Here is a 21,138-nt window from a genome sequence, read left to right on the forward strand (position 1 = left end):
TTACTGCTTTAGGACTTTAGACCATATCCTGAAATCCTGTGTATATAAACAAATTTAAGTATCTGAGAACTCTCTCTGAAACCAGTGGGATTACACACACACACACACACACACACACACACACACACACACACACACACACACACACACACACACTCAATTAAGCTTATGTGGAAGGGTTTTGCAAAGACAGTAACTGAATAAAAGCAACTTTGCAGTTCACCTTTGATAAATATTATTTATAAACCCAACATTTTTCCAGTTAAGTTCAAACAGGAAAAAAATTGACAGAGGAAACAACGTGACATAATTTCATCTCAATGTCATTTTGAARACACAGTAAGAACATGGTGATAGGAAACAGTGCGGTAGCTTATATCCGGACCTTCTTGAGTTTTATAGCTGCCTCAGGGCTGGCTTTGCCCTGCTGTTGCAAAAACAGCTACTGATTTGAATGTACTTCTAGAATTCTCCCAACACAGCCAATGTCTAACAGAGAAGTCCAAGGGAGGTGGCACTTCACTGGGTAAGAACACTGTCCACTCCCTAGTGTGCAGCAAACAGCTTCCACAAACAAGCTCAACAGCCCCTCTCTCATCTTTTCCTTATTTCATTTACCCATCCAGTGGGATCTTATGAAATAAAACAAAACCTAAAAGAAACAAAATAAAATATGAGAAATCATGTTTAAAAAAAAAAAAGACAAAAATTAATACAAAAGATCAAACACAAATGAATACTTCACAATCAAACACATAAAGTGCATCTTAGGCATACACAAAATACTAAATAAAAAACAACACATGATTTTATGAAACAGACAACATTAACTCTATCTTGTGGCCAAGGTTTTTATTAATTAATTAAAAATGTGTAAGGAATGTAACTCCTTAGCACATGATATATTTCATTATAGCTCCATATGAATATTTTCTAGTATCTTCTAACCAGACTCTATGTTTTACATGGGCAGAAGAGCAGCCAGGCTTGCTGCCTACAGAGAGCAGGCCCAAGTGTACAATCAAGGTCTCTCTCCTTTGCATTCTTCACTAAGTGAAGGGAACCCAGCTATATCACTGGATTATTGTAYATACGTCAGGGTCCTCTGCATKTGCTGTTTCACACCTTAGATGTGTGTGCTCAGTATCCTTTGCCTGCTCCAAACAGGTTGCTGCCCTTAATGACATCAGATGACTTTTCAAGAGCAGGAAAAAAAAAAGTGGAATTGGGAAAAATCYTATGTGATTACCTAATTAATTGATTTGTTCCCCAATATAATAGAAACTTAAAATCAACAACTAAAAGGAAATGGCAAATTAAAACACAAGTAAAAGCTCCAGATCATGTTTGGTTTAGAAACATATGTACCTATCCTTTGGATGTTACCTCATTGTTTATGGAGAATAGCTTTAAAGAAAACCATGTCTGCCTCTGTATTAAATCCAAATATCTAATTCTATATCATGAAAACTTCCTAGAACAGCATTATCTTACCCAGTCTGTTGTTATCAGATGCAGTTGAGTTATTATGTACATCATTGTTGACAGTCACCATTACTTGTTCTAATGATATTTGAAGGAAAAAAAAAAAAGTGAGTTGAACTATGTTCCTGCAAACATAAACTTCATCAGTAGTTCTGTTTGTTTTAACCTTGCTTCATTAAGTTTGGAAAGCTTATAGAGAACTGAAAGCTTATCAACATTCCACATCGCCCCAAACAACCCAAGATGCAATGCCAGATCTTGATTTCCCTTAAGTCAAGGGGAGTTTTCCTACCAGTTTCAAGAGAACTTGATTTTGACCGAAAGCAATTAACAATGACTAATTCAGTTACATTGCATTTGCTGTGCTTAACCTTGAGACACTCCTAGTGCTTCCACTGTGGAAGTAGGTAATGGCACATTCAGAAACTGAACACGCCAATTTCAATTCACTACAAAATTTCCATATAGGTGTGGGCAAAATTCCTTTTCTCTGAAACAATTGCTATGATTTAGAGCAACATGCCAACAAAAACAGAGACCTGGCCAATTCACAGGTAAAAACACATTATCAGTGCAGGCATGTATGATCTCAGAACTGCCAGGCTTCTGCACAGGGACTCTTTTCATTGGAGGTGAAAGCTAGGCTAAAATGAAAAGCTCATTAACCTTGAGAAGATGAGTTTTGTAAGGTCATATCCACATATAGTGATGAGTATCTTCAGAACTTGTAAGGAATGCTATATTGTTTATGCAACCTGTCCCTTTAATGCAGCTTAGATTACTCCAGCCCTTGCTACTTCTACAGCTTCCTTTCACATACATTGAGATCTTGAACGGAATTAATACACCATTGGCATAGTGCAAGAACATGAAATTCCCAGTGGGAGAATTCAAAACCTTTTTTCTGAAAATTCAAATCATCACATGGAGTATTAACATCATAGCCCTAAAAGTCTATTATAATGTTTAAGAAAAATTCATGTTTCTAAACATTTGGACCTTTATGCATGCTGCAGACTGACAGACCTACAGGTTGTACAAAGGCAACAGGCTAATCCAGGCCTTTCTGTGGTATTTTCACTTGGACATGCTTAATCATTATCTCCCAGGTAATTCCATGAGGGACRTTTGGAAGTTAAGAGTTAGAGGGAAAAAAGACAATTATAAACAGGTTTTTGGTAGTCTAGTATTTAACGCTATTGCATGGCTGCTACCTTACCTTCAAATTTTCTAGGCCATTCAGACTGACTCTTTGGGTTTCTGTTTTGTTAAATGTGTGAGTCATAGGTAGACACCTATATATACACATATGTGCACAAGACTGTATGTGTGTATGCAAACATATACAGATGTGGCGCATATATAAGACTATATATGTGTGCATAGTCATTGTATATATTTTATATACAAAATTTCTCTTCACAAATACCCCCAGCTACACCATGTTGTTAAAAAAACCACTGAGGTGAAAGTTTTCTGGTCATGGAGTTTTTGTCTTACCTGTTCTGGTCAACCACTGTGAAACCCAAATACTGTTTAAAGTAGTTTCTGAATTTGCATTTTGGTAAGTTATTAAATGATGAATTCAGTAAACACTACTATGCAAAACACAAGCAGACCATAGATCTGCTTATATTCTTTCTTGCATCAGCAAGCACAAAAAAAYAATAGAGAAGAAGAATCAAATCCACAACTCTCACCTGAAAAGACTACCAGGGTGAACAAGCCCACAGAGGAGTCTTGCAAGATCTACTGGAGGCATGGGAATTAACCATTTTGAATGCATCTTTTAAAATGAAAAGATTTAACAGTCTAAATCAGATTCACACACCGTTTGCAGGGCTCACGGGCACAAAAATCCAGTCGTAACTATAGAAGTGTAACACAAGGACGAAAGAGACAGGGCATTCCTCACAGCAGTAACTTATCTTTTCCCCAGGCAGAAACAGTGCAACTAGTGCATATTCTTCACCAACTGGTTAATTAACCATAAATGCAGTTAGATTTTATTTCTAAATCTGGAATTTTCRAATCAAATTTCTAGTGGAATCCAAATCCTAAAGGCCGATTTACAAACAGAAGAGTTGCTGCACTTCTACTAAATGTCTGAGTGGTTATAACCATGACTACAAAAAGGAGGTGTATTCCTTCAGTTTTATACATCTGGCAATCATTTCTTTTACTTTTCTTATGTGTTCCCTGACACAAAAAAAGCCTTGCTTTAGTTTTAGTGAAGAATTAAATGAGGTTTCAGAAACACAGAAAGCAATTAAGTCAATTATGTAAAAAAGAATAGGACACAAGTACATATACACAAGAGTTAGTTGAGGTGAAGGCTCTCACTGGGGGAACTTGAAATAAAAAAAGAAAGGGGGTTGAAATGTAAATATATAGACTGCAAAGGAATCTTCTGTAAAAATGGTTCCAAGGAACTTTTTTTAAGGCTTAAAAAATGTCACTAAGCACCGGGCAATCTGGACTTAATTTGCACACTAGCTCTCTATCTGGAGTAATTGAGCTAATATAAGCAAAATATTATGGGCACTAGGTAGTTAGAAGATGGTTTCTCATGTCTTAACTGCCAAGCTGTTGAATTGGTTCTCAGAGTTTTAAAGGAATTTGTCAGGTAAGTTGAGGCAAAAATCTGTTTTGGCTCGAGCTGCTGCTGGAGCACTGGATTCTGAGTTTAGCCTTAATTTAGAACAAAACAAAACAAAATAAACAAAAAAATACTGACATTATGTAAGCTGCCGCTCTCCCTGGCAGAAAAAAGTACTCTGAAGAATAAAAATAAAATAAAATTTTGAAATAAAAGTGGAAGAGAAAACAAAAGCCATTCATCTTCCCTGTACAAGTAATGACAAAACTTCATTCATTTTTTAAGGGAACATTATGTATCTGTCTCTCTCAGATGCAAATGTCTACAAGACAATAAAGAACATACAAAGTAGTTTAAAATATAACGTGTTGATACTTCAGTACTCGTATCAGCTCCTCATTCACAGTGCTTTAAACTGAATTCATTATTATTATTCATATGCATTATCATTATTAAACTGGAATCATTATTAGTCTTAAAATAAATATGATTTATTTTAATAATTTTACTTACTTTACTTACATTGCATTTTGCAATACATTATTCCAGAGACATTATATTTGACTCCATTGAGTCGGGAGGCAGAATGTTTCCTCAGTTCTACAATTGACTTTATAGAAGTACCACTGCTGGCCATCTTACGAGCTTTGCAGATCTGTACCTCTTGTAGCAGATAATTTGTCACTTCCTAAGGCTCTATTGTTATTAGTAGCTGGATAAAGTGCCTTTAAGTTCAATTCCTTTGAGCCTTTCTGTTCAAAGTATTAGATTTAACAGTCACATGGTTCACATAAAGAAAAGCACAGTAACAACAACAAACACAGTAAATATACATACTGAACTCATTCTGAAAGAAGAGCCTATCATAAATACCATCCTTCTCAGGTGTGAAGAAGCTAATTTATTTTTCTTTACACTGACACTAACAGTCTAAGCACTTAAGGCAATTCTAAGATCAAACACATGTCATTGACAGATTCGGAAGCGTCACTGCTAAGGGGCAGAGTCAGACACTCACGGGCTCAATTTCTACCAGTCACAGCCAACCTACAACATATGTCGCTAGTCACAGCTCTGTGAGCCTCCACCTAAGAAATTCAGCACAGAAATGGTTACGATACAGCGTCTTCTGAACCACACTGCCAAGCAAGAAGGTAAACTTTATTTGTGCAAGATTCTTTTTAATCCATCACTATATGAAACATCATATATTCCTGACTCCTACATAAATTAGAGGCTTAAAAGCGAACCCTCTTGATCATTTAAAATCTGATCTGCACTCTGTCAGATCAAATAAAAGATTTCTGTAATGATAACTTCACGGAATTGAGAAACTACCTTTCATATTCTGCTCTCCAAATATTTTTGTAGATGTCTGAAGAAATGCATAAATTCAGAGGTCACCTATGTAAACCCAAGTGTTCAAAGAAAAGCACAAGCAAAATAAATGTTGTGCAGGTTCCTAGGATGTTACGTATCCTTTCTCTCCTCACCACGTACATATGGTTCATCCTAACAAGAACGTCACATGATGTTTGATCCACATGAGTATTAAAAAAAAAAAAAAAGCAACTTACATTAATATTTTCTCCAACTTTGAGTCAATCAAGTGTAACATGATGTGCATCCCTAATCCCTTTTAAATGAACAGTGATTTATGTGGAGAAAGCTCCAACTGCTGAGTGAAAGGCAGAAATAAAAATGTTGCTGCATTACCTAAAAAGATGTGCTTATCAAATTTGTCAATTTCTGATTTTAAGTAAAAAATTATATGACATAATTCATTCCTAGTTTGCTTCTTGGACCTGAGCCTCTGCTTTAAACATCAGTGCTGGCTAATACTTTGGCAAAATGAGGACAAAATGTCACTGCATTCTTACTGAAAAGCAAGAAGACGATCATGGGTAGATTTCTGGGGAACTTATATTGCACAAAGAATAATGTCCTGTTTCGTCCTGTTTTGTTAAAGCAAAGCCTTCTTTAAAGGCTGCAGAAGATAAAGATGTCCAAAGAAAATTATCCTTTTACTTTGGAATTCTGCATGGATGAGAGTATCTTTGCAATCTAATCATTAAATGCAGTATTTTCTGTTATTTTCTGTTTTTCTTTTTAAATAAAATATTCTTTAGATCTTGTGAGGATCTCTGATAATATTTTTCATTCATGTCATTAAATATGCTAATGATAAAAATTTTAATTATTTTTGTCTAAAGAGAGAACCTTGAATAAAAAACAAAGAAATGAAAATATAAAAGTTAAATACAGAGACTTAAGACACACTCGATCTTATTACAGGCCAGGAATTCCCAGAAGAATCTGTATCTGAATTTCCCATTAGCTTTCCTTCTCTGATAAGATTTTCCAGTGACTGCATTTACTTAGTAACTGTAGAAACTATGACCAGAAAAGCTTAAAAATCCCATCTTCTTGCACATGAAGATAAAGAGATTTGAACCCCTTGCTTGTTCTACATACGTAAGATACTCAGAAGACAGTGAACAAGAGAATATATTAGCCTGAGAACTAATTACAGTAAACCAAAACCAACTTTTAAGTTTTCCTTTATAATTTTTCAAAATACTAAGGTATTTTAAAAAGAGTTCTCTTCCAATACTACTTGTCTTTCCTCTCCTGATTATATTTATACTGCACAGATACAAATACATAGCTTACCATTTTACGGATGCTGCATGAGATTTCCAAACAGGTTTATAAAATTGGAGCCACTAACAACACTGTTTCAGGCAGTTATTTAATGGTTTAGTTGTATCTAAATTTAATGGTTTAAATCAATTTATTTAATGGTTTAGTTCATTGATCCACAAGTTCATAAAACTAGGAAGGGGGTCAAACAGAATTATAAATACTTTCATAGAGGACCCTATAAAGCTGTTCTCAGTGTTAAATGAGTTAAGACCACGAGACAGTAAAACTTGGCCTGTCTACTCAGCATTTTAGAGACCAAAAAAAGTTTCAGGCTAACAGCCTCCTACATTGCAAACAATGAACACTTAATATCTTAATCTGTTTTAACTTGGTCTAATTAGGAGTATTTRTTTTATTTTCTTGTATGATAGTTTGGAAGATGTGCTCAAATTCCAAGCAGACAGCAGAAAATGAAACATTTGTGCTCAGCATTCTTAAGGAGAATATACTGCATCTTTCTCAAGGACAGTCATTACCCTCTTGTCTTCCAGCACAATATCCAACAGACATTTCCTTTTATAATATTGCTGCCGATGCTATACTTGCTCCGCTTGCTATTGATTAGTGACAGCCAAGGACATTAAAACCTTAAGCTGAAACCACCAGCTCTCAGAGCTAGTCAATGGGTACATTTTGTACAGCCTCTAATTCAGGGGCAGGTTAAAGTGGAAAGGGAGAGTGTGAATGAACTCACACTCYGAACTCAGAAATTTTGCAGAAACAGAACTACGAAAGAACACACCTTAGTAAGAAGCCCACTTCAAAGAAAAGGGTGTAACAGTTACAGTCTGCACGCACATTTTAAAACTTAGATATCTGCAGGTTATTTCACGCTTCTTGTGCATGAAACACTGCATGCCCAAGAGATTAATCAGTATTTCAAGGAATGTTTTCTCAAAGCTTCCTGCAAGTCCTTGAAAAGTCAAAGCAGTTAAGAAAAAAGGCTGTTTACCTTATGAYATCCCTAGTATTTGTGTTTAATACACTCATCAGTATGCATGTAAAATACAGAAATGCTACTACAGAAGTGCACTTTTGACAAGTGTCAATTCACAGGCACAAAAAAATAAGATCAGAGCACATGAAGGACATAGCATAATTACGTCTAAGCTCTTTGAAAAACAGAATCGTTGTCAACTTGGAAACTATTCTGTCTCTCTCTGTCTGAACACTGAAAGCACACTCTACCAAGAATTTAGCCTATTTAATTCCAAAGATCAATAGGTAGTCCATATATGGTATTTTTGACTAGAACTGATAGGAAATAACGTTGCTTCTTCTAGTATAATAAGAAGAGTGATGGAACAGTAATGATATATATTCACTTATAATGAGATTATTCTGCTAAATATTGCCTTCCAATAATATCAATTCCTTTGATCATTACAGACCTCATAGCTGTTGCTGAACAGTTCTCCAGCTTCCTTCCAACAACATTTTACCTTGAATCTGTGCAGGCTGAGTACTTCTTGTAAGACACATATGCTAATCACTGACTGCATCTAGTAAAACAATTCTGTTCTTTTTATTTTATTAACCTCAGTCACCTTCTTTTACAACAGTTACTGTTCATATACTTCCAGCTTAAATCTTCCTTTAATCTTAAACTTATCTGTGCTGCATAAATTCAGCATAGTAGCATGGTGAATGTCAGGGATATTAAAGTGAAAGCAAGGAAACAAGAGCCACACCCCAGCTAGTCCAATCACCTATTTGCCCCATGAATACAACTTTGCCTTTTGTGTGCATCTACTTTTCAGCATAAAAAAAAAAATAAATAAATAAAAATAAAAATAAAAAGGAGAGAATATCCCCTCCCCCAAATCTTTAACTGTCTCTTACCATAAATTCTACCACCATAGCACAGGGAGGGAACACTTGTCTTTCCAAATGAGTTCTTCCTCACAAACATGAAGTTTGAAGGAAAAGGATAAGGCACAGAGATGACCTCCATGAGGAGATGGATGTCATCCCTGCCCCTTATCATTTTCCTTATCCTGCACCTCCATGAGGAGATGTCATCCCAACACAGGACATGCATTCCGCAGGCAGCCTGAGGTACGCACACATAACGCCAACACCTTGGCAAAAGCTCCACGGACTTTTCTCTCTTTCCAAGTACTGCAGTTACTTGGGATTAAACTGAAAAGACTGCTTGGCTGGACAAAATCCTGTCACTACTCCCAAACACAGAAGGAGGAGAATATTTTGAAGAGAAAATATTGCACAGCTTGGGGCTAAATAAAGCAGTCAAGACTCCTGAAGAACAACCCTGTGGAGACAAAGTAAAAACAATGTGCACTTATTCCAGGCTGTCCTTGATTTGCTTTGTTTCCAGTTTTATAGACACATGGGCACAAAAAGGATCTCAATTCAAAGAAGTGCTCTTCAAAGAAGTACAAAGGAACTACTGCTTTTTTTTTTTTTTTTTTTTTAACCAAGACACACTTTGGGGGAAAATAATAATAATAAAAAAAAGCTCTTGCTCTGTTTCATACTTAAAAATGTTATCTTTTACTACACCTTCTATGTCAGAAGTAAACACATATATTTTACAGGCACACTGTGTTTAAGTTACAGCCAAAAAAACTCCCTAAAGACAAAGCAACTTTTTTATGTGAGAAAGTTAACAATTTTACTAAATGATACAATGTAATTAGAATCTTAATTAACATGAAATATATTAGAGACATGAGCCTATAATGGATAACATGTTCAGATGCTTACTACCATAACTGCCAGCAAGGAACTGAGTAAGATGTTTTCCTATTTGAAACTATATTCCCACAACTGGAGATGCTGGGTTCCTCATTGATGTGCTTTGGCACACTGTATGCTATAAATCCTATTTGGATCCTAATTATTTGCCACCATTGATGCACCATGCACATTGATTTCTGAGTTGTTTGAAAAGCAACAGAAATAATCTTTTCCTCTTTCCACATATGAAGCAAACTTTGGAATGAAATTCCAAAGATCTCTATAAAGCCCCAAAGAACCCCTAAAACAAAAAGCTTTGAAGGGGCAAATTCAGGCAAGAAATGGAGCAATTCTGAGCTATTCCTGATCTGTGCCTCCTGAATTTCCCTACTTCCATGGGGAAAAAAGATTTCTTACAGCCTTAGTAAGGTCAAAAAATGCTTGCAGGGATGAAGTAAGAGGGATTGATGCTTTCCTTGGAGACATCCCTCTCCATACCMAAGAAGCAGCAGTGAAGAAGCCCAGTCCTCAGCCATAAATCCCCTTGCATTTTTAGTGAAAAAACAGACACAGCCACATGTGTGGCCATGCCTTCAGCAGGGACATACGAACTTCCATTTTTTTTTATCCACAACTACTTCATCTATATTAATCACGGTCCTGTTCCAGGTTGAGCTAAATAGCACTCTCCCAGACAATGTCCTGGTAAGGCTCAAAGGACAGCACAAGTTATGACTACAAATCCCCCCACACACAATACGGATTAGGCCACTCTATTTGAGGGAAGAGGGAAAAGAGAGTTCTAAATATACATACAATGTCCATACCTTTTCCACTAGGGTCAAAGAATGTACTCTATACAAAGGAGGCTYCCTTTGCTTTATTAGTATCTCCACAGATTCAAATGCTGGTTAGGTGTTTTCCCCCAGAAGCAAGTAAAATGATACAGCAGTTGCAAATCACACATTATTTCTACTCTCCAGGGAGGACACTTCACAGTTAATACCAAATTAAATTATTTTTGATTACTTGAGGTTAAATGAAATGGAAAGAGTGAGTCAGTTATATGAACTCTATGCTACTAATGTGGCTTGTTAAAAAATTTTCAAAATAATTGTACTCATCTTGCTAATGTATGACAGAAAAGCCTGGTATCTGGCCAGTTCTAATTATTTAGATTTGGTTCCACAAGACAGTGTTTATAGTGCAGAAAGCAATTTTGGACATTCTGTCTAAAAAATATATTGATACCTATTTGAGAACTCCTTTGATTTTAGTCCTGTATAGACTGAAAAAGATGACTGAGAATATTTTAGGAAAAAAAAAATGCAGAAAATCTCTCCCCAGAAACAGTCTAAACATGATATTTGGGATTTTGCCCCAGGTCTACAACTGGGCTTACTTATACTACATGGATTCCTGCTAAACATTGGATTTCTAGAGCAAATTTAATTCTCATACTACTATTTATTCCATCCCAATTTATCAAATATTTCAATAAAACATTATATTTTTCAACTTCTGTTCAAATCCCTGAATTTCCAGATTTGTAAGGGAACCTAAAATGCATCACTATTTTTTTCCCACAATTTTGAGCGTATATGTATTTTATTTACCAAGAAAAGTGTGTATGTATGTATATACACAAGTATATGACTGATATATATGCACATAGACATATACATATATACACATATGTATATATTTTACATAACCACACACACACACACACACACACACACACACATATAAATGGATATTGGAAATAAAACTGAAAATAAGTGTAGTATGTTAGAATTATATCAGTTCTAAGAGGAAAAAAATCCCCAAATTCACTTATTATATATATAAAAAACAACATAATTACTGCTTATTATAGGTTAGGAGTCTGAATAGCTTTATCATCTCACCTTCATTATCGCAGTCTTGCAATGAAAGCCATATTTGATCTACCAGACCAACTCCTTTTACTTCACCATGAACTGGAATGGAATGCATTGTCATTAATGCAAGGTCCAGGGTTTGGTTTGCAATTGTCAAGTCTACTCTTCTTTTACATTTACATTACCAATTGCATTATCTTCCTAGTTTTCAGGACAAAACCATCTATTGTGAAAATACACTGAGATATTTCCAGACTGTTTCTAGTTTGTATTTTCAAGTTTTGAAGCACTGTTACGAGAATGGCTGTCACTATTAACTGATATTTTGGATTAAATGATATTGAATTAAACTAGATACAGCCCTCACATGTTTTAGAGCTACAGAGATCCTCCTCAATGTAAGTATGTTTAGGAAACAATCACAATATCGTGCTTTATAATTAGCACTGACAAGAAATCTCCAGCCACTGGCCCAATTCTTCTTCGTATATATTCCAGGCTTCCAAAAACAAAAACCTTATGTTTGGATATCTCTTGCAGAAGYCATGGGTCAGTCCTTGGTCATACTGCACAGAGATTTTCTTTGCCTGCTGTTTATGGATTTTGTTTGGGGTTATAATTTTTGTTGGGGCTCATACACACAACAAAAACTTGACTCAGCACCTGAAGCAGCTAATTCACTGCATTAAAGAATTCTCCGAAGAGGTAACCTCAAAGCAGCTCATTCAGCATCTGCCCCTACTCCTTACTCCTAGTGTGAGAACCAACCTTTAATCAACCGTACTTCTTACAACTTCTCCAAGTGGCCAAACATCATGTTCCCTTACTGCTCTCATRACACGGGAGGTACCAATGCAGCCAAGAAATCAGTCTCCCCTTTTCCTTTAGACTCGGGTAGTTCAAAATGGGGAGTCTCTGGGACTATAACAGAMGACTTCTAAGTTCATGTCTCTCTCTCCCAATTTCTCAGGTACCCAATCTTCATGATTATAAAAYACTCTTCATAACTGGAAAATACGAATTTAGTAGGGGCAAACTGAAAAACTATAAACAAAATTATAACTTATTTGTTTTTCAGAGGTAGCCAGTAGACATGAACATACATCACAAATTCAGTGTAGGGCCAAACATCTGAAAATAAACAACAAGTAAAATCAAATGCCAGCCAAATAACAAGGCTCAGTATCACTCATTTACTTATATTGCTTGAAAATTAGTGTAACTACACATACAAACAAACATATGTTCTCCAACAGACTCCACAAGATTTGAGTCAGTGAACAGGTTTTTCCTTGGAAACCACATTAACAATAAGGTCTTCATTCCACACAGAAAAACAATAGAAATAGATTTTCAATTGACAGCATTTTATGATTTCAGACATATTAAATAAAAAATCTGTAGAATGAGTAACATGAAAAGAGCAGATTCTTTGACAGATTAAGCACTACAACCCACAGTAAATTTGGATCCATAGTGTTTAACGGGCACCATTAACTATTTTCATAAAGTTCTACAATAAAGCTGATCTCCAGAAGCTCACTTTGGAATTGATAAGGATAATTCAGAATTCTGCCACACTACAGGCTTTTATACTGTCTGAATTTCCTACACAACGAGAGAAGTAAGAGACAATGACTTAAATTTTATTTGCTGAACTACCCTGAAACAACCTTTTCAGCTACTAGAAACATACTCAGCTCACTCCACCCAAGTCAACAGTTCTTAAATATCACTTTTAAACTAAAGAATTTAGTTGTTTAAAAGTAGATCCTGTTCTACAATATGATGCCTACATGAAAATGCAGTAAAGAAAGAAAAGCTTCCCTTGCCTCTCATCAGACTATCTATCTAACCTGTATTTTAGTAGCTTGCTTGCTCAGAAAGGAAACRCTTGGCTGAGAGAATACTCTAATGAGATTCTGAACAAAAGCATAATTAAGATAGTGTTCTGTATTTGTGGGTGACTGCTTATGTTATTTCTCRAAACAGGAAAGCTGTTTTACAAGGAGAAAGGTTTCCATTCCCATCAGTGGAACATTGTTTCTCTTCCTGCAATTAAAATACTGAATCTGGGACTCCCCTTAGGATTCAAATATACCTTCAGGGAGTGAGGTTAGTTATTCAGCCTGCGACAAGCTTACTTAGCCTAAACTGAACCACTTTCCAAACAAGAAAAAATAACAATTAACTATTTTTTTCATATATCTTTTGTTCTGGAAAACAAATGCCAAAATATGGTATGAAGGACTATAGCACAAAGGACTATCACCTATGCAGTGAAAATATCCTTTCTCTCACAGAAACATCATTTTCTCAAGCGTAACCCAATTTTACAAACTTCAAAAAATCACTATCTGAGAAGTATCCTAAAATTGTTTCAAGTCAGAACATCCTTTTCAGTCCACCATATGTTGCCAGGATTACTGGGAATGGGAAGGGAGTGGAAAAGCCCCTATCATGACCTCCAACCAGTGTGAACCAAAGACATTCATCAACATAGCTTCCATGTGCTCTGATTAGGGCTGAGCCCTGTATTGTAATAATATGCCTGACTACACTGGAAGTTATTGATGACAACCTCGATTAAATAAGTAATTAAATCCTCCAAAATACTTATATGTTAGGGATAAAGGGTTATGGGAAGGACAGAGACCAAACATCAGTTGTGACCTTGAAAGAATAGTATTGATTGGATTTTGTCTTGTGAAAGGAAGGAGGGGAAACTGAAACCTATCTTCCTGAATCATTAATGAACGTCCATAACATGCTCTAATTCCCATTTTATAAGTAACCAAGTGACTCTTTCTTTAGGCCTCCTCAGAAGTAGCATGTTTACAAACTGTTCATAAAGAAAAAGGACTGCAAATTCCCTCAGACAACAAGAAGTATATCCAGGAAGAAACTCAAAAGGTTTCTGGTTTTGTTTACTCTAGACTGCTTATATTCTATATTTATTACTGTGAGCAACATAACAGAGCACTGGCTATTGACTGTCAGTGCCACTACCTAGACTTTCATTAGTACCAACAACATAGAATAGGATTTTCAACTCTCTGGATCTTATTTATGACTAAAAGGCCTTTGAACATACTYTTCACGATGAATATCATTTTGGCAAGTTTTTCATTGTTACAAGAAGGAAAAAAACTCTTTACAAAATTGAACAATAAAAAATTGCTTGGTGATAATTTATACATCAGGGAAACTTCTAATAACTCCTSTTCTGTGTCATTTAAGTAGCAAATGGAAAAGCAATCAGTACATATAATGCAGGAAGATGTACAATAATTTTCTTCTAACTTTTYTTACATTTCTCTTCATAATACTTTCTTAAGTCTGTTTTCCTAAAAATTATTTGAAATGGCTTTCCTTTATATAGGCCCAAATATTAATGCTACTTACTTCAATATAACGAAAGCATCCTCTTTCCAATTTGGGTCATCTAGCAGTCCTGCTTCAAATAACACTTTAGCTATTAACTTGCTTCTATAAAGAAGCAATACTTTAGGTTACAGAACTGCTCTTCTGAGGTAAAAATAAATAAATAAATAAATAAATAAATAAATAAATAAATAAATAAATAAATAAATAAATAGATAAATAGATAGATAAATAAATAAATAAATAAGACACTTTTGTTAAACAAATCAATCATGTTAAAAGACTGAAGAAATTATTAAAGGTAAGATTTTTCATGTGATCAGACCAAGAAAAATGGAAGAAAAGAATATACTAAGATATTGTATAATACAAACATATATGTAAGATATATTAAGGTATCCTGTATAACAAGATATCTGCAGGAATGAGTGCTCAGTGGTACCAAGCTTGTGACTTTATGTTCACACTCATAAGAATTGGGCTATTTTAAAAGTCTGTCTGATTTAAGTTTCYTTTCTGCATTCTTCTTCATTTCTATGTTCTAGAGATTAAAAATCTTCCTTAAAACCTACTGCTTAAAGTAATTGAGCCTTCTTATCCCCTCTTTTTCATAGGCAATATAGAAACATTGAYAGAGGTGAGAATTACCACTACTGGTATCAAATTCAGGTGCTTTCTAYAGTAATAGGATAACAAAACCACTAGAGAAGTGCTGCCACTTCTATACTTAATGATTCATGAATTCATGTAGATGAAACTCAGTGATCTTAAAATGAAACAAAGAAGTCATTAAAAATTCTATAMTGCAAGATCTGAGTTAAAAAAAAAATACAATACTTTCTGGCCTAAATTCTGAAATGTAACAGTTCCATTATCATGGAAATTTACATGCTTGTACCTTAGTGGAAAAAAAGGCCATATGAAAATAAATCAAAAGATCATAGGTAAAGAAAAGCAAACTATCAAATAATAAGTACACTCAATTTAAGTCAGTGAGAAGGATATCATCTGCGCATGATCTCGTGCTACTTGTGCTGCCATTTAAAGGGACCTAGACAGGCTGGAGAGTTGGACAGAGAGGAATAGAGAGGAATTTCATGAGATTCAACAAGGGCAAGTGCAGGGTCCTGCCCCTGGTCAGGAATAACCTCAGGCACCAGTACAGATTAGGGCTCGACCTGCTGGAGAGCAGCTCCACGGAGAGGGACCTGGGAGTCCTGGTGGACACCAAGTTAGCCATGAGGCAGCAGTGCCCTCGTGGCCAAGAAGGCCAATGGGMTCCTGGCTGCATSAGGAGGATGTTGGCAGCAGGGGCAGGGAGGGGATCCTGCCCCTCTGCTCAGCTCTGGGGAGGCCAAACCTGGAGTATTGAGAGCAGCTCTGGGATGAGGGATGAGGAGCATCTAGAGAGCGTCCAGCAGAGGGCAACCAAGATGATTAAGGGCCTGGAGCATCTTTTATACAAGGAGAGACTGAGTGAGTTGGGCCTTTTTCCCCTGGAGAAGAGAAGATTGAGAGGGAATCTTATCAACATGTACAAATATCTGAGCAGAGAATGTGGGAAGGAAGGGACCAAAGAGTGGTGGCCAGCGACAGGACAAGGAGCAATGGATACAAGTCGAAACATAGGAAGTTCTATCTGCATGTGAGGAGGAACTTCTTTCCTGTGAGGGTGGCAGATCCCTGGCACAGGCTGCCCAGGGAGGGTGTGGAGTCTCCTCTGGAGATCTTCCAAACCGGCCTGGATGCCGCCCTGTGCCCCGTGCTCTGGGTGTCCCTGCTGGAGCAGGGGGTTGGACTAGATGATCTCTAGAGGTCCCTTCCAACCTCAACCATCCTGTGATTCTGTGATACGGATTACAAATGACACATCACAGAAAATTGAACGCTTACACTGTAACAAGCCCAGAAAACAATGTAGCTTACATGTTAGGTCAAACTGCAGTTTTACCATACAATAATTTGAGTGAGATTCCAAGGACGGACAGCTTTATATCAGAACATATATGGTATTATCTGGACAGTGAAGACTGCTTCATAATATTCTTGCCCAGTTGGTCTTTTTCACCTACATTTGTCTGATCCCTAAAATAAAGGCAATGAACAACAAGATGATTAATTATCATGAACTGGGCAATGATTAATTCAGTAACCACTGGTCTGTAAGAACAGTGATCTCATTTTCTGTCAAAAATCAAAACTTTATTATAAAAATATCTTTTTCTCTATATATTTCAAAGACCTCATAGACCCTCCTACTTTTGGTTATACTGTTTCGCTCAGTTCCATGACTCCTGTAAAGACCTTATACAAAATCAAGGAAGAATAAAATGCAATGAAGCATTTCCCTAGAAAAAAAAAATTATAATATCTTTGTTATTTCTTCTACTGTCACTTAAACTCAGAAAAGATCTGCAACCGTTTTTATAATGCAAACTGCATGCATGCCTATACACAAGTATATGTTGCGGGAAAGTGGAAATTTACAGAGCAAGAGCAAAATTCTTTTCTTCATATAATCTTCAAATACACAGTATGTTGAGCTGATCACACTGCTTATCCAGCACTGACATGAAACTCCCATTTCCARCATGGCAATTCTGTGCCAAAAAAGCAATTGGATGCCAGGGAGAAGATTGCTCTCACTACTAGCTGTAGTGCAGGCTGATTGGCCTGCAGTGCCAATCACCATGCATTTCTTTTAACTTGGAGCTGACCCACAGTTCTGATCAGGCTGTTTCTGTGAATAAAATGATTTGCATATGGATTGGTGGGAGAGCTCTCATTTTTCTCTTCACTTATAATTTTAAGTGTACATATTGCATAGACAGTCACTATACTCCTTGATGCATCAAAGTTACGAGGAGAAAGGCTGGTTGCTATTCACATTTGTTACTGTATTATTCTTTGATCACATCTAGTCTTGTGAACACATGTGAGTATCACAGGTTAAATTAAGTAAAAATTTGTGTACAAAGGTGTCCTGGCAGGCTGCCTGCTGCTGTGCTAGTAACAGAGATTTGCAGAATAAACTTCCTCAACTGCTTTTAGCACAAGAAGCCCATTCCTTGGTCCTGTTTGATTTTCAGTGCCACCAGCCTCAACTACATTCAACACAAGCTGTATTTTAGATGTTTTATGTTTAATGTTATGTTTAAGTGTTGATGCTGTTGTGTTGATTTTGTTTTTCAAGCAGATTATAGGTGTGTAGGATTTCATCATTTATGGACACAGAATGATATATCATAAGATAAATGAGGCAGCAAGCACTGTTGCTTCCAGGTCATGACAGCTGATATTCTCCTTTGCCATCAGTATTCCCAACATCACTCTCCTTCCCCTCTCTTTCACTGGACAGGGTGGCCAATCTCTTTTGTTTCAGTCATTTTCTCCATGCTTCTTTTTCCCCTGTGCGTTATGACAGGATTCATCCTTGAAAAGCCAGGTTTTGATCTCCTGTGCTCTCCCAGGTGTCGAGCTCCTGACAAGGACTCGTACTTCTGCATCTGCCAGCCTTCCAGCTGACCTTACTCAATATAACCCTGACATATAACCACACTTCATATTTTATCCTTAAGTAACTGATCATTGACCTTCAATGCTATGAGTTTTACATGACTCCTGATTTAGATCTCTCCAACCTGACCCAAACTGATACATTCTTCTTTAAAATTTGATCTTTAAATCCTAAAATCAGTCTCCGCAAGAAGAAAATAAAACATAGTTTTCCTTTTAGGCTAGYGGCAAGGCACTAGCCCAAAGTTAGGCAAGTGGCAAGGCAATAGCCTAAACTTAGGCAAGGATCAAAGTGATGCTTGTGGAGACAATCTCCATCCTYTTGAAGACTGACTAATCCATACAAAACACCATTTTGTAAAAATGCAAAAACAAATCTCTTCATTTTGGTTGCAGGAATCACTCAAAATGATGCAACATTCATTCTGATCCATGTTTCTTATGTTGTGTCTGATTTTGTTTGTTTTTTAGCTTTAGTATTTTACATATATTTTGCATGACTAACCATAATTTTCAGTGAAATTAAATGACAGACAGCTACAACTACATCCTAAAAGGTGAATCATGAGCTATGAACCCATGAAGTACTTCAAAAGTTGACATACTTGTTCAAGTGACTAAATTATGAATACACTGGAAAAATAAAACCATTTACAGAGCAAAAAGTTCTGTTAAAGCCAAAAAGTATCTTGAGCCATGTTTGGGAAGATGTTTGCCTGCACATAGCTAACAAGCTATACACTAAACAAGGAATGCATAAACACACATGAGCATTTGTACATAAATTTGTCAATTCATATACATAAGATTACTGTAAAAAAGGCTTAGTTCAGCCTAAAATCTGTGTTCACACCTACCACTGGACACCACTAGACACATTTTTTTCACACTGACACTATAAAGTACATTTTGCTGCACCTTTTATGTTTTGTGCAAAGCAGCCAATGCAGTTAGGTAGACCTGAAGTGTAGCTAAGGCCATGTCCTGAAAATTCAGTCTTAACTCCATCCTCCACTAACTTTTTGTAGCTAAGAAACTCACCTAAGAAACTTATCCATGGACCACAGCTTGCCCAAAGCATGTTCAGCAGAAAGTTTGTTAGCTGGGGCTCTTTTCTGTACTTCCTTCCCAAGTTCTGCAACATTGACTGGAACCAGCACAACAGCAGAAAGTAGATATTCCATCTCCTATTTAAGGAGCTATTTAAGAGCCACTCTAAGATGTCTCCTTCATCCAGAGCCCAGCGTGCTACAGTGCCAAGGTTAATTGAGGAGCTAAAGGCCAAGATTAAGTTCCACCTATTCTCTGGGAGGATTTAGTTTCCCATGTTACTATAAAGACACTTTCCAAGATGCATATGGAAGCTGACACAGCCAACCACAGGAACTTTGCCTGCTGCACTTCATTCCCCAAAGAAATGCTAACCCCCATCAATCTAAATGAATCCAGTTTCCATCTACACTCATTTACTGGCAGGGTAGTATAAAAGGGCCATTGTGTAAATACTAGTCAGGCCCACTGACCTTTTTTTTTTTATGAAGGACGCCATCAGCATACCAACATCTTTAGATACCAATTCTACACAGACCATTTCTTCCACCCCTTCTCCAAAATCCTCCCCATTTAACATAGTTTTAAACATACACAAGGCAATTTTCTGACTAGGTATCAGTAATAAAAAATGAAGTCTGAAGTCTTTACTATATATGAGGTTTTCCTTTTCCTTTTCCTTTTCCTTCTCCCCTCAACATGAAAGTAGCACAAAACAGTGACCCAGTTGTCAATCTAAAATTAAATATTAAGTATTTCCATAATATTGCTAATTGCTCTGGATGCATTTTCAAGAGGAAAAACRGTATCAGTGGCCAACTGCAACAGATCAGTTGAAAAAAAAAAAAAAGAGTAGCTTTAAAGTATCTAACTATAATTTAAATAAATGTATGGGTTAGGAGTAGCGGCACTAGGAAACATTCAGATGCTGTATGAGTTGTAGTTAAAAGGCAAGTAATAAATGACAGCCATGAATTTTGTGTGCACAAAAATGGGAGCTCAGTGGCAAACAGATCACTGTTCCAAGGCCAGCTGGTATATACAATAGCACGCACAAACATCATTTTTGAACACGTAGCAGCCAGTGAAAACAATGATCATCTTTGTGCTCTATGCAATCAAGAGCATCTGTTTGTAGAAGCATAGGCTGTACTTAGAAAAAGCGTCATATTTGCTTCTGGGAACAAATCATGGTTTGTAAAAGTTGCCATCATTGYAGTATCTAAGTATTTAAATGCTGGACGATGTCATCGTGATTAATAATGAACATATATTGTGGCATGAATATTTTTCACAGTACACAGATGGGTCACAGCTAGTTGCTTGRAAGACTGCAAACACACAGTAGGAATTCCTCTCCCTTTGGCACTATGAATGTAAGGCTGTTGGCCCAGGGCTGCCAGGGTGACACCACAGTGCTCTGGACTTCTGCCTTGGAGGGATGGGATGGCTGGGTAGAATGCTGAAGCCTCGTCCTTCTCTCAGGAGAAGCAAACGCCTGTGATCCCAAACTGAGGTCTTTGGACCGGAATTGCGCAGCTGCACGCAGCAGCACAGAATCTTCCCATCATTGTTGGTCCTAGGGGATTACACAGGCTCTGAGCTCAGCTAATGAACACAGAGGAAACTTAGGGAGTCAAACTACTGCAGGCCTCAGGGCAGTATGGGCCAGCAGTTTGACAGCATGAATGCTTCTCAGTTCCTCTGCAGTTCTGCACACTCCTCCTATTGCCTATCCGGTAGTTTACACCAGCTATCAGACAAAATTATAGGCTGTTTTTCCAAGGAGCTAAACGAGAAGTGTCTTCCAGCTCC

General features: G+C 36.8%; 1 protein-coding gene across 5 annotated transcripts in view; it reads right to left on the minus strand.

The window, feature by feature from the left end:
• NTRK2 (neurotrophic receptor tyrosine kinase 2) overlaps positions 1-21,138 on the minus strand; it is a 192,995-nt gene that overhangs the window by 111,832 nt on the left and 60,025 nt on the right. The window contains exons 12-14 of one of the 5 annotated variants that reach the window (XM_026033768.1): positions 11,401-11,472; positions 1,495-1,563; positions 275-652 (exon numbers count right to left, since the gene is read on the minus strand). The exons of 2 other annotated variants lie outside the window; for them this stretch is intronic. In XM_026033768.1, coding sequence (XP_025889553.1) covers positions 615-652; positions 1,495-1,563; positions 11,401-11,472 — 179 coding nt within the window. In that variant the 3' untranslated portion in view covers positions 275-614. Of the gene's footprint in view, positions 1-274; positions 653-1,494; positions 1,564-11,400; positions 11,473-21,138 lie in introns of those variants that run through there. 2 more of the 5 variants (XM_026033770.1, XM_026033769.1) reach the window with 2 other exon arrangements.

Source organism: Nothoprocta perdicaria, unplaced genomic scaffold (assembly GCF_003342845.1).
Source record: "Nothoprocta perdicaria isolate Ctin4 unplaced genomic scaffold, notPer1 scaffold_133, whole genome shotgun sequence".
Lineage (NCBI taxonomy): Eukaryota > Metazoa > Chordata > Aves > Tinamiformes > Tinamidae > Nothoprocta > Nothoprocta perdicaria.